At 35.8% G+C, this 15037-nt stretch overlaps 2 protein-coding genes across 2 annotated transcripts; both read left to right on the top strand.

Annotated features, from left to right (window-relative positions):
• Positions 1-5346: 5346 nt before the first annotated feature.
• Positions 5347-5984, top strand: LOC138898064 (uncharacterized). The gene is made up of 3 exons (XM_070184097.1): positions 5347-5458; positions 5613-5750; positions 5848-5984. The coding sequence occupies exons 1-3, from the start codon at positions 5347-5349 to the stop codon at positions 5982-5984; spliced, it is 387 nt and encodes a 128-aa protein (XP_070040198.1).
• A 2843-nt stretch (positions 5985-8827) lies between these two features.
• LOC138898063 (uncharacterized mitochondrial protein AtMg00240-like) lies at positions 8828-9259 on the top strand. Its single transcript, XM_070184096.1, has one exon. It carries the CDS (start codon positions 8828-8830, stop codon positions 9257-9259), a length of 432 nt encoding a protein of 143 aa, XP_070040197.1.
• Positions 9260-15037: the final 5778 nt, after the last annotated feature.

Raw genomic sequence — 15037 nt, 5'->3', positions numbered from 1 at the left:
AATAAGAGAAATCACGGCTAGAGAATCGTTAACCAAAACACATTTGAATTTTTTTCTTCTTAGCAAATACAACTAAAAAAGAAAAAACAACGACAACAAAGAAATGGTACACGTGATGATCATAGAGGGCTTGTATTCAAAAGGGGCCCACAGAATCAGTTCGAGATTATCAAATGTGTTCCACATGTCGTTCTTGACTTCCTTCCTCTTATTTGTTTTTATTCTTTTGTTATTTTTTATGTGCCGCCACGTGGCTCTTTATATTATTGCATTTTTCAGTCATTGGTTAGTAGGTGAGTTTTTTGAGTACTAAATCTGCGTTCAGTATTACTTTTATCTCTTGAAAATAATGTGTTTTACTTCTCCTCTAAGATTGGATTTAGTAAAATAATGTGACTTTGTACTTCGATATATTCATATACATTAGATTAGAATATGCCTAGATTTAATACATAATTACAAGTTTAATTGCAGTTTTGCTAATGGAGAGCTTACCCCAAAGAAAAGACTACTAAATTTGAGTGAACAGAATCCAAAATAGTAAATATGATAGTTACTTTTTCTTTTTCTCTTATTTCAATCCAAACAAAATCTTTTTAGGTTACCGAGATAATACAACAACAACATACTAGTGTTTTCCATATTAATGTAGGGGACCATAAAGGGTATTGTGTAGTGGTGTACATGGATCAGGTTGGTTCGATTTTTATCAAAATCAAACCAAACCAACTATATCGGTTTGGATTGGTTCGATTTTGACGGGTTTTCGAGTTTTTTGTTATTTAAATATTATTTCAATCTTACTTTGTTAAATTTTTTATAAGTAAATATATGTTTGGTAAAAATTAATAAAATTGACAAACATATTATCTATTAAATATTCTTATGGGAGAATCTACTTAGAAACACATGATAGTTATTTTTTTTGTCGTCTGACAATAATTTTTCGTTGATGTACACTTCAAAGGTTAACCGAATTTAGTAATTGAACATAAAAATCAATATGATACCTAAATAATAATAACCACTTCAAATTCGAAAAAGATATAAGAATTTAATAGATCTTGACATATGAATATGGAAGTACAAAGAGATTGACGCATTTCAGTAATACTTGATAAGAAAGTGATCATACATGATACAACCCATTAATTAAGGTTAATACATATGGAGCACTTCATATTTTATTAAATATTATATCCCTCAAGAGAATCTTAGATATTTTATACATTTTTTAAAGAATTTCTATATAAAATGTTAAAAATATATATAAAAATTATATATTTATATATCGGTTTGGTTCAAATTTTTTAACGTAATACCAAACCTAATCGAATTTTTTAATCGGTTTGGTTTGACTATTCGGTTTGGTGCGGTTTTCCGGTTCGGTTTGTACACCCCTAATATTGTGTATGTAAACTTTATCCATACCTTATGAAGGAGAGAGACTATTTTCGAAAGATTTTCGGCTCAAAAAAATAATTGTCAACAAATTTGAAAGGTTACCCGAGATAATGTTTTCCAATATATGAATTAGATGGTCAAAAGACAAACACCCAATTAGGTCTTCTCTCTTTGTATTTCTTTTTTCCACAATGGTTAAAATATGAGTAAATTTTATTGATGGTCATTCAACTTTGTGTTTGTTACCCAAAAGTCATTTTTTTTTGTTACGTTAAAATCATTCAACTTTGTGTTCATTACTCAAAAGTCATTTTCCTTTCTTTTTGTTACACAAAAATCATTTTGTTTTGCTCTAGTTATCACAAAAATCACCTTTGTCAGATTTTATAATATTTTTACTTGAAAAGTCTATTATGCCCTTGATATTATATAAATTCTCATATTTATGTAATACCTTCTATATTATATATTATATAATATATTTTTACCTAGGTATTTTATTTATAAATAAAATAACTTAATATTATTTTATAATATATTCGTACATTTTATTTTTCCTTAGCGTTAATTTTCAAGATATATTGGTAGCATTATTAAATTTGTCAGTAACTTTATAATGAACAAATCTCAAGTCAACGTTCTTAACCATTCCTGATGAAATATTTTTAATAAGAACTATAAAATCAAAGCTCGCAGATTTATCAATCAAGTCATATTCGTTAATCCAATAAATAAAATACCAACATTTAGTAAACTCACACATCAGATTAACAGTTTTAAATAAATAATATCAACAGATAAAGCTTAAAATATAATAGTAAATTCAAATATCTTTTTTTAAAAATTAATAGTTTTACTGACTATAAAAAACTATCATTTGTTAAACAAATCTGTTTTTGTTATTTCAAATAAATATTTTTTTGTCGTTTTCATATTTGAAAATATGTTCATGCTCGAATATGATTAAACAAATTCAGTATCATGGGAAACTTAAACGTAATGATATATTATAAAAATAATAAATAAAATAATGTAAAATTATTTTAGTTATAAGTAAAATTCCTAGGTAACAATATATTTTATAAAATATAATATAGAATGTATTACATAAATTGGAGGATTTATAATGTCTAGGGCATAATAGACTTTTCAGGTGAAAGTTTTATAAAATCTTGTCAAAGTGATTATCGTGATAATTAGAGCAAAGTAAAATGATTTTTGTGTAACAAAATAAAGAAAAATGACTTTTATGTAATGAACGCAAAGTTGAATGACTTTTACGTAACAAGAAAAAGAAAAATAACTTTTACGTAATAAACCAAAAGTTGAATGACTATCCATGAAATTTACTCTTAAAATACCATTTATGCTATCCACAAACGGGACCAGAGCATCTACTTAATTATCAGTCGCATTTTGTTGGATAAAAGTTCTTATTTCTACATGACAAAAATGAAAAAAGTTTTTGGTTCTGATATCCCAACTAGTTTATGCCTGTTTTCTTGCCACTATAAGTCTATCCCATGTATATATTTTTTACAATTGCTAACTAGCTAAGAAAATCTTGATTATTGATAATAGGGGAAATTTTATAGGCAAAAGCACTAAGACTGTACATTTTCGTCATTATTGGATACTGGATAGGTTGGTGCTACACATGTACTACGAACGTGAAGAATAAACGCGTAGTGCCTCAAAAGTACACAACATCATTAATATTCTTCATTTAAATCCAAAACGTTGAGTCTTTTTATCTATTAAATATAATTAATGTCCTAAGTATTGATGGAGAAATAAGTTGTTGCCTCCTTACGTGGTCATAGGCAATTCTTACTTTAATTAGGAGCGTTTTGAGTTGAATTATTTTCATGTTAAATTGTGTATACTTTAGATGTCAAGTTCTGAATCTGCGAGGAATTATTTTCCTCTGTTCATGAGCGCTTTGGATTAAATTAGGCTCTATATCCATCTAATATCATGGAATCATACCAAGACCCATTTTTTTTCTTGTTTTTATCAGTGTTTGGCCTAGTTGTGTTGTCCACACTCTAGATATCAAGTTCTAAATGTGCGAGGAATTATCTTTTTATATGGTTCAGGATAATCCTCACATTAATTATGAGCTAACTTTTGGATTGATATTATTATTGAATTTTCTTTAACTAAAACTCTATTTGACCATTTGCTTTAGATTTAAGTTTCAAGAACAATCCAGTAAACAAGAGATCACTCTTTTATCTTGAACTCTAGAACAAAAAGAATTGATATCAGCACTAATCTATTTAAATAATTTGGCAAAAAGAAAGTGGTACAGACTATCTAAAATAGAGAATTTGTTCAATCTCTTTTACTTAAAGTCAGGAAACCAATGAATCTGGTCCAACTTCCAATATCAAATTCATTGAAATTTGAGACACTTCAATCGACATAAATAAATGTTCTAACAAGAAGATAGTACGGAAACTGTACAGATCCACTTTTGTTTCAACAGAATATGAAAAGAAATCCATGAGTAAGAGAACTGGATTTTTCTTGTAATGGTCGGTGACTGTTAGAGACTCTTTTTTAAAAACATTAAATAAAAAAGAATTAAATGATGGGAAAACCACGTAGTAGTTAGCTTGTTTTAGATTCATGAAAAAAAAAAAAAAGTTTTCTTCTGAGTTAGAATTGTATTTTAATTAAAAAAGGGAAAATTTGCTAGGTTAATGAAATTATATGAAGCGGGGATTTCACAATCTTTCTCAAAATATTTAACAAAATATTTTCACTAAGTGAGACTTGTACTCCGAATTTCGATAGTTTCCACAATAGAATTTTTTGACCAATTCCAGAATGGATGGATGCTATATTTTGTCTAAAACTGAATATATAGTCCCTCCATCCCAGAAACTACCGGACTATTACATCCAAACAACTTTTAAATTTGTAACTATATATATGAAATTCTGTTTTACCGAATATAGTTTTTAAATATGCACATTTTGTTTTAACAAAACAATTTAATTAAAACACCTTACATCTTCTTTTATGCTAGAAATTAGATGCAACAACCAATGGCAAAAATGCTGGACTTGAATGTCATGAATTCTGAGTTAAAGAATAGATTCTGAAGTATGTATTTAAGTTTGTGTATGTAGACAGTTAAAATTTTACTAAGTTTAAATTCATAAAAATTTAGATTTTGCCATATATTGGTCAAACCAAATATTTTGGGCTAGTATAATTGGGTTATTTATTTAAATCTAATTAAATTAATTTAAACGGTCTAATATTATTGGACTAACCCATTTTATTGGGCTACCAAAGGTTTTCTTCTGAGTTTTATTTTTCTTTTAATTAACAAAAAAAAATTGGTAGTTTAATGAAATAATTGTGTGAAGCGAGGATTTCACAATTTTTCTCAAAATATTTAACATAATATTTTCACTAAGTGAAACTTGTACTTCGAATTTCAATAATTTTTAATTTTTGGACCAATTCCAGAATGTTTGAATACTGATATATTGTCTAAAATTGAATATATACTCCCTCCATATCCCAGAAACAACCGGACTATTATATCCAAACAATTTTCAATTTTTTCATTAGATGGAATTCTGTTTTACGGTTATTAATATGTACAGTTTCAATATATGATGATTAATAGTTAGTGTACAACTGTCTAATTAATTTGTTTGCAGTTAGTTAGAGGAATTCAATTCTATATATATGTACAGTAGGTTGTGTAGGTACTATTCATTTAGGAAAACAGTTATAACTGAATTTCCCTACACTGCATCTTCTTCTTTGATTCCTCATTTGAGCTTTCTCCACTCTTCAATGGTGGAATTTAATATGGTATCAGAGCTCGAGTAGATCGATCAAAGCTAGGGATTAATCAATTAATTCATTTTCTGAAATTGTTGACACAAATTTGAGTATGTTCTCTGAAGATCAACCATGGCAAATTTGGACATTGATAATCCTCGTCATCCTCTGTATTTGCAGCCTTCTGATAATCCTGGCAATGTCATCATATCGATTCAGCTGAAAGGAACTGAGAGTTATTCAGGTTGAAGCAAGGCGATGGTGATTGCATTGCGAGCAAAGCGCAAACTAGCTAGGGTTCATCGATGGGAACTGTACCAAGGTGCAATTCACTGCCGATTTGGGGGAAAAATGGGAGCGAGTGAATGCAACTATTTTGACATGGATTATGAACATAGTATCATCAGAATTGGTAACTAGAATTATGTATGCGAGTGATGCTCATGAGGGTTGGTTGGATTTGCAGGATCGTTTTGACAAGGTCAATGGTTCTAGGATTTGCAATCTTCAAGGAGAAATAGCTACCATTTCTCAAGGTACGTCTAGCATCTCAGTGTATAATTCTAGATTGAAATCACTGTGAGATGAGTAGAATTCCATGATACCTTCACTTTCTGTTACGACTGGGACCAGAGATTTCATCGAACAGTTGGAGCAGCAGAAAGTTTTTTCAGTTTTTAATGGGTTTAAACGAGTCCTATAATGCTATTAGGAGTCAGATCTTACTTCAATCTCCATCACCTTCTATTAGTCGTGCTTATGCAATGTAGATAAATGAAGAAAATCAAAGAAGAGTGTTTGAGACCAATTCACATGTCAATTTGGTAAATAAAGTGAATGATTCCATAACACTCATGAGTTCTACAAATAATCCACCAAAGTTTAAGAAGTTCAACAATTTGTATTGCGAGTATTGCCGAAATAAAGGTCATACAAAGGAAAATTTTTATAAGTTGGTTGGATATCCACCTGGTTTCAAAGGGAAAAGACAACAACAATATAGGCAAACTAACTTGGTTATCAGTGACAACAGTTCTGGAAAAGGTGTTGTTGCAAATGAAGACAATACTAGGATGAACCAAGGGATGTTTAACTTCTTCACTGAGGAGCAGTACAACCAAATCATGAAGATGATAAATAAGGATAAGACAGAGGAGCATACAACAAATATGGCAGGTAATACTAGTTCACAGTCATTAGAAAACTTAACTGATTTCTGGATTGTAGATACTAGTGCGACTGACCACATGGCATCCGGTAATGATATGTTGAAAACTATGACTGGTTTACCTGATTCAAGAAAAGGTAATGTGAATCTTCCAAATGGTAAGACTGTGCATGTCATCTTCAAGGGGAGTTATAATCTTACAGACAGTGATTTAATACATGATGATTGTGTGTGCCTGATTTTAAGTACAACTTGTTCTCAGTCTCAAAATTAACTAAGGAGATGCAATGATTAGTTTATTTTTTCCCAACATTTTGTGTCTTTCAGGACCTATACACTGGGAGGGTGAAGATGATTGGTAAGGAAGAGGGTGGCCTTTATCTCCTGCTCCCAAAAGGGTCTAACAAAATCAAAATAACACAAAAGATCAACAATTATATTGTAGAGGGAATGCAGGCAGACTTAACCACTTGACATAAAAGACTTGGACATGTACTAGTTAAAGTCACGTAGCGGTTAGATTTTCTTAAGAATAAGAAGTTTCTGGATTGTGAACTCAATAATTGTACTGTATGTCCTCTAGCTAGACAAGCAAGAAATCCATTTTCTTTGAGTAACAGTAGAGTTGAAGACATTTTTCATTTGATTCATGTAGACATTTAGGGGCCATATAGAGTACCTATATACAATGAAAATAGATACTTGCTAACTCTTGTAGATGATCATTCCAAAATGATTTGGGTCTTCCTAATAAAATTGAAAAGTGATATTGTTGTATTGAAGTCTTTTCTTAAAATGGTCAATACACAGCTTGGGAAGAATGTAAAGATGCTCAGAACTGACAATGGTGCAGAATTATTTAGCCATGAATGCAGGGATTATTTTACAAATAATGGCATTCTTCATCAAAGTAGTTTTCCATACACTCCACAACAGAATGGAGTGGTGGAAAGAAGATACAAACATGTCTTGGAGGTGGCAAGAGCATTAAGGTTTCAAGGAAGCATTCCCTTACAGTTCTAGGAAGATTGTGTGCTGGTTGCAGTCTATTTGATCAATACATTGCCTTCCTCAGTCCTAGCAGGAAGATCTCTATATGAAGTCTTTCACAAAAGGTCACCTAGATTAGATCACCTAAGGACTATTGGATGTTTGTGTTTTGCCACAGTAACAGAAAAGGTGGACAAGTTTTCTCCTAGGGCCATCACTGCAGTGCACATGGGACATTCAATGTCTCATAAGGGATACAAGTTGTATGATCTGAGGAGCAGAAGGTTTTTTGTCATTAGAGATGTAACCGTCAAAGAGGAAATTTTCCCTTTTTAAATGGCAAAGAGCGGAACAAATCCTCCTGTATTTCTAGAGCTGAAGAATGGGTAAGAAGGAAGTCAGCCTTTGCACTAGTAACATGTTCACATGCCTGAACAAGGAGCACTTGCTATCTATCAGGACATAATACATGATCGGGAGTTGATTCAGAAGGAAAACAACCTCCTAGAAACTGATCCAAACCACAATGTTCAGGTACCAGTTGCTGAAGTTGTTGAGGAGATCCCAGCTATACAACCTAGGAGGTATACTAGGGCTTCCAGGTAACCTATTTAGATGAAAGATTATGTGTGCCTAGGTAATGGAGCTTCTTCATCCAACTGCATACATCCAATGCCCAACTATCTGATTATAGTACTCTTTCAGCCACCTACCAGTCCTATTTAGCTGCAGCATCATAGGAAGTAGAACCTACATTATATGCAGAAGCCATGAAGGATCCAAGATGGATTGAAGCCATGAAGGCAGAAGTTGATGCATTGGTTCCGAACAACACCTGGGAGGTAGTTGATGTTCCTAAAGGTAAGGTGCCTATTAGATACATGTGGGTCTATAAAATCAAGTACAAATCCAATGGAGAGGTTGAAAGATTCAAAGCCAGACTTGTTGCAAAGGGATACAACTAACAAGCAGGTTTGGACTACCAAGAAACATTCTCTCCAATTGTTAAAATGGTCACAGTTCGAGCTGTCATTGCATTAGCTGCTATGCATCACTGGCCACTCTTTCAAATGAATGTTTATAATACATTTCTTCAAGGTGATCTTGAAGACGAGGTTTATATGTAGTTGCCACCTGGTTTTAGCAGCCAAGGGGGGTAAGGGCTGCAGATTTCTTAAGTCTCTCTATGGGCTGAAGCAGGCCCCAAGACAATGGAACTTGAAGCTCGCAGAAGCTCTTTTGCAATCCGGTTTATACAGAGTAAACATGACCATTCATTGTTCACCAAAAGAGAAAATGGAAGACAGGTCATCATACTTGTGTATGTTGATGACCTTCTCATCACAGGAAGTGACACTATAATGATTCAGGATACCGAGGTTACACTGCACAAAGTCTTTAAAATCAAAGACTTGGGAAACTTGAAGTATTTCCTAGGCATTGAGGTATGTAGATATGAAAAGGGAATCCTCTTATGCCATAGGAAATACGCTCATAGCAGAGATGGGATTGGGATTGGCAGGTACTAAGCCTGCTATCACACCAATAGAGCAAAACAGAAGACTAACAACTGTTGAATATGATGAACATTGTAATATGGATGATGATCCAACGTTGATAGATGTGAGGGGTTACCAAAGATTAGTTAGAAAGCTCTTGTATTTAACCTTGACAAGGCCTGGCATTGCTTATAATGTGCATACCCTAAGTCAATTCATGCAAGTTCCCAAAGGATCTCACCTGGAAGTGGCATATAGGGTAGTGAGATATGTTAAGAATGAGCCTGGACTTGGGATCCTTATGAGTGCAACTGAAAACATGCCATTCAATGCATACTGTGATACAGACTGGGCAAGCTGTCCTAATTCAAGGAAGTCAATTACTTGATACCTAGTGAAGTTTGGTGGATCATTGATATCTTGGAAGTCTAAGAAACTGTCAAGACCCAAAATCGACTATAAGTCGTGATGATACCTAACGCCGTCGTCACGCAAGCCAACGGTGATTAATAAACTTAGTACTCATAGAAAACCCATGATTTTATTTTTCAATTTCCGTATAAGGTATAAATTACAAGGTGAAATGATAATAATTATGTGAACTACAATAATGAACACCCAGTAGGTACCCCCAAAACTCCGTGTCACAAGTACATGAGCATTTACTAAGGAGTACAATAATAATATAATATCTGTCCAGAATGTAAATTAGACAGGATAAAGTAAATAGTATGATGAAGACTCTGTGGACTGTGATGCGTAGCCTGGAATGTAGCTCACATGAAGTCTCCTCAACAGTTGCGCCTACGTGCCAAAATGATCATCAAATGAACCTGTCAGATCCTGCACATTTAGTGCAGAAGTGCAACATGAGTACGTAAATTAACGCGTACCCAATAAGTATCTAGCCTAACCCCAGAGAAGTAGTGATGAGGGATCGACGTCGACACTTACTAGTGGTCCAATAAATCAATATGGTAAATTATAAACAGATAAGAGTACAACAATAGTAGTGAGGTAAATTTGTAATTAACACAATCTTCCAAATCTCTTTTAACAATATCAATTTCTCAATCTCATATTCTATCTCGACAGCTCGGAAATATCAAGTGCCAATAACAAATGGATAAATATTTCCATACAAAATGCAAGGCATGAGTGGAAGGAAAATCTCGTGAATATTCAAACTGCTAGCGATATAACGCACGATTATGTCGAGGTCGTACGGCCATATCTCAGAAGGAATATGATACTGCCGAGGCGATCATCCCGATCCCATCATAACGTGTACACTGTCGAGGGTCGAGCGGCACGAACCATAGATGCATCTATTATATGGCTGAGGCAAATGGCCCGCTCCCATGAGAGTGTGGTACATAATCCTGCTGAGGCGTTCGGCCCATTCCATAAGAAAGGAAAGGAATTATCAAATTACAAGACACGATCTTACGATACAGTATATGAACACAAGATGAGTATAACCTTTACTGTTTCTCAAATAACTTGTCAACAACTCAAGGTAATAAGGCTCGGTAATATATATATATATATATATATATATATACACACACATCTAAATCAAGTTCAATTATAATTTTAATTAATTAAGCTAGCAGGATGAGTTTGAATATTTCAAATATTACATGGTAAAGTCCTAAGTCTACCCGGACATAAACATGATTTAGCTGCGTACGGACTCTCGTCACCTCGTGCGTACGTAGCACCCACAACTAATAGCACATAACAAGTCTCAGCTCTGCTCGAAAAGTTAATAAAGTAAACCCTCAGGCCCGCGTGCCCGAATTTCAAAAGTTTTGAAGATAAACTTTACCTATAACACCACGAACTCAAATATATAATTTATTTCTAATTCCATCTCTAATTTCGTGGTTAAAATCCAAAAATACCAATTTCTAGGTTTTCTACCAAAATTCCAAATTTCTACTAATTTCCATGTTTAAATACTTATAGAATCCATGTATTTAACTTACAATAGGTGGGAATAACTTACCTCACAATAGATGATGAAATTCTCCCCTACAATAGCTCCAAAAATCGCCCAACCAAATGAAAATATGAGAGAAATGGGCTAAGTTTCGGATTAAAAACACCCCACTGCCCAGCGACTTTCGCACCTGTGGACGAATTTGTCGCACATGCGATCTCGCTTTTGCGAGACAAAGCTCGCTTCTGCGAAGTGCACGGCCCAGCTACTCAATCGCACCTACGGAAGAATGTTCGCTTCTGTGCAAACACAAGTGCGAGCCACCATTGTGCTTCTGTGCTCCTTCAGCCCAAGGCCCTTCCCGCTTCTCCGACCAACAACCCTCACATGTGAGCTCGCAGGTGCAGAAATTCCCTCGCACCTGCGCAACCACAGCCTCTCACCCAGCACCGCTTCTGCAACCCCTTCTCTACATCTGCGACTTCGCAGGTGCGAAATTTTCCTCGCACCTGCACCCCCAGACCTTCTTCATGAAAATCGCACCTGCGACGACCTCGTACGCACCTGTGGCCACTCCTTCCGAAGGTGCGATTACACCAGTCTTCAGCAGGAACAACATCTCCTCAAATCCGAATTCCAATCCGTTTTCAATCCGTTTAAAACGCGAGGCCCCCGGAACCCTATCAAAATGTGCCAACACATCCCAAAACGCGATACAGACTTAGTCGAAGCCTCAAATTACATCAAACAACATCAAAATTATGAATCGACGGCCAAAAACCTTTCTTCCAACTTTCCAATCTTCAAACTTCGCCAAACACGTCCGAATTACATTTGAACATTCCGGAATGACGCCAAACTTTACGCACAAGTCATGAATCACAATACGAACCTATTCCAAGGCTCAGAACTCCAAACAGACATCGATAACATAAAAATCCGCTTCAAACCAAACTTATGAAATCTTAGAACTTCCAAAATACCAACTTTCCATAATATGCGCGGAAATGCTTCCGGACCACCCGATACTTAACCCGAACATTCGCCCAAGTCTGAAATCATCATGCGAATCTATTGGAACCTTCAAATCCCTATTCTTAGGTCATTTACTCAAAAGTCAAACCTTAGTCAACCCTTCCAACTTAAAGCTTCAGAATTTAGAATTTTCTTTCAAAATCAACTCTGAACTTCCCGAAATTCAATTCTGACCGTACGTACAAGTCATAATACCTAAAGTGGAGCTACACAAGGACTCAAACCGCATATCAACACACTAGAGCTCAAAATGACCGATCGGGTCATCACATTCTCCCCCCACTTAAACATACGTTCGTCCTCGAACATGCCAAAAACTACTCCGGAGTTGTCCAAAATCATTGTTTAACACCTCGTGCACCTACCCGTGCCACCACAACCCATGTGAGCACGTTAGCTCAAGCCAGACTGAAGATCCTTCCTTTAACCTTAGCCAACAAGCTTTAGAACCAAATTCCAACATCTTGGAATTCTCCACGAGACCCAATTCTAACATACGAACGCTACATCAATCACCACACAATGTATCAACATGATCATGCTCTTCCGTTAAAATCACTCCATGCACCGCATAAGTCGTTTGACCATAATTACATCCTCCGACCACAATAGCTGTAATTATACGAATTTGATGCCCGCAATACACCTCATAACACATGTAAGCATGATTTTAACTCTTGCAACACTGCCACGACGAAAGAGATGCGTAGAAACTCATAACCACCTGCCGAATCAACAAATCATGGAGTCTCTCCTCCTGACAAGAACTATTACCTCATTTTGAACTGAATAACGATATTTGCTCTTTAATATACCTTATATAAATCTGATTGCACTGATTTTAGGTCCAATAATCTTATCTTACCTAGTATAAGCTGCTTAGGCAATACGTCACCTCAAACACTGACCAAGATCTCATATGACACCATCAATGCGCTGACAAGCCACGACTTGAAGATGACACATAAGGAGGAACGAACTCTGGAAAAAGAATTACCGAGCCCGCGTAACGAATAAAACGGTCGTACAGATGCTATGAACCCTTCTCAGAGAATGAGAAACAAAATACACAAGAATAGATATAGGGAACCGTACTCAACATCTCATTGTTGTGGTGTGCAACCCGATCCACACACGATACTGTTGCGGCGTGCAACCCGATCCAAACAATATACCCGTGACGGCATGCCACCCGATCCACATATAACAATAGATAAGGAAATACCCATCAATATATAATGATTATACCTACAAAATACCCGAATATCGACCACAAGCACGCCAAGTGCAAAAATACAACCCTGGGGAGACGGATAGCGCCATACACTACAAAACTCAGGCACGACTAAGGTGCAATAAATGACCTACATCTCGAGATCCATCCTTCTCATATAATACCACAAGCTACATGGGACCACGACACATGTGCGAATAATCAATATGACTCACAACCCACATGGCACAATAGAGTATTACGTGGAATAGCTGATGACAGGAATAACATCCAACGCCTGAAGACTCCTTCGTAAGCAATGCTATGCCGAATGAACGCATTCGACCTGACGTAGAGCACATATTTAGATTAGACCCACCACCGGACCTCAAGCCGATCCTGATTATACCATACCAAGCCAACAACCTTTCGAGGATCCACAATGGCCCTATTCGTGACACATACGAGCAGCCATCCCAATTCGCAACAAACGCCCATAGTTCACAACCAAAGGAATAGAGCGCCTTCCAAGCATAACTCTCACATTAATGATAGTACCAAAAATCTCCATACTTGGTTTCAATCTTTAACAATCAAGTGACTAACATGCCACACTTATACATATTTCCCCGTGGGATGCGCTCCCACGACCTTCCGCACCAGGTAGCCAAGTCTGCACATACATACCATCAACCGTACTAACTCTTTAAAGGAAATCAAGAATCCGCAAATCAATACACAAAGCCCCTTACATAGGACACCGTTCTCAGTTGACACTAAAGAAAATACCAGCTTACTCTGAACATCTGAATTCTTCCTTGCTCATCCGAGCTCGTCACATTCTTATCAACACTGAGCCGCAACCTTGATCCTCAACTTCCAATTTCCATGTCGCTCACTGCACCTATCATGCCGCAATGCGAGAGTACGCGAATTCATTATAACTCCTGAACTACTAGTAGAATAAACATTGCATTGTCTAGAAACCTTTCACTTAACTCATTTCAGAAGAACCATTGCAACACGCAACTGAATTCCCAAACAGCAGAAAATACAAACCTCAAGTCGTGATCTAAACCACCATGACTCCTTCTGAATCCATTTACACAACAAGACCTTTTGAATCAAATACCTCCCAAATCCATCAAGTTATGGTGGTTGTTAAGCCCGCACGTACAACCACAAACCACCTGTATAACTAACTTGCCGAAGGAACTGATCATTTCCACAATCATGTTGATTCGAACCATTGCTAACCGACCCTACTTATTTCAATTTACTCTTGACTTGCCTTAGAAATAATAATATCTCCATTCGAGAACATAACGAAACTCAACAACACTTCTCCCGAGTGACCCAATTTATGAGAACACATCGTATCAATACCCATGAATCATCTCATACCCTCCTCATGCGTACAATATCATCTCAATCCAGTACACTCATTCTGAAAGTCCTTCCGCGAATACGAAACTGTTTCTCCCATTTTTCCAATACTTCCCCACAAACCCGATGATAACATAGAAAATTCCTCAAGTATTCTTCACTCTGCTGCAAAATCCTGGTCTTCAGCCATATAACGAACCCATTAGAACCACTGTTGAGAGTCCCCCACTCTGACTTGATCCCGAATATAAGCCAAACTCTAGTACACTGTTATCATATAAACACTCCCAAAGAAGCAACCAGATAAATTATTTTCCTTGTACATCACATCCACCAAAAGCATAAACTCTGAGTCTTCCCAAAACCTGCGCCTGAATCGATAAGGCAAAATATAGCACACGTTCATCAGTTCTTTGCTCAAATTACCCCTGATATTTTCCTTTTTTTATTCATAAATAATCCACCAATCCATCGATAACCAGAAACCGCACAAGCAGATAACCACGCAATCCAATCATAGACGGTGGGCTCCCCCACTTAGCTTTAAGTTACCATCATATAAATCTAGAACCCACAAAGATTCCTCC

The sequence above is a fragment of the Nicotiana tomentosiformis genome, chromosome 8, assembly GCF_000390325.3.
Source record: "Nicotiana tomentosiformis chromosome 8, ASM39032v3, whole genome shotgun sequence".
Taxonomy (NCBI): Eukaryota; Viridiplantae; Streptophyta; class Magnoliopsida; order Solanales; family Solanaceae; genus Nicotiana; species Nicotiana tomentosiformis.
This window is presented reverse-complemented; position numbering and strand designations above follow the sequence as displayed.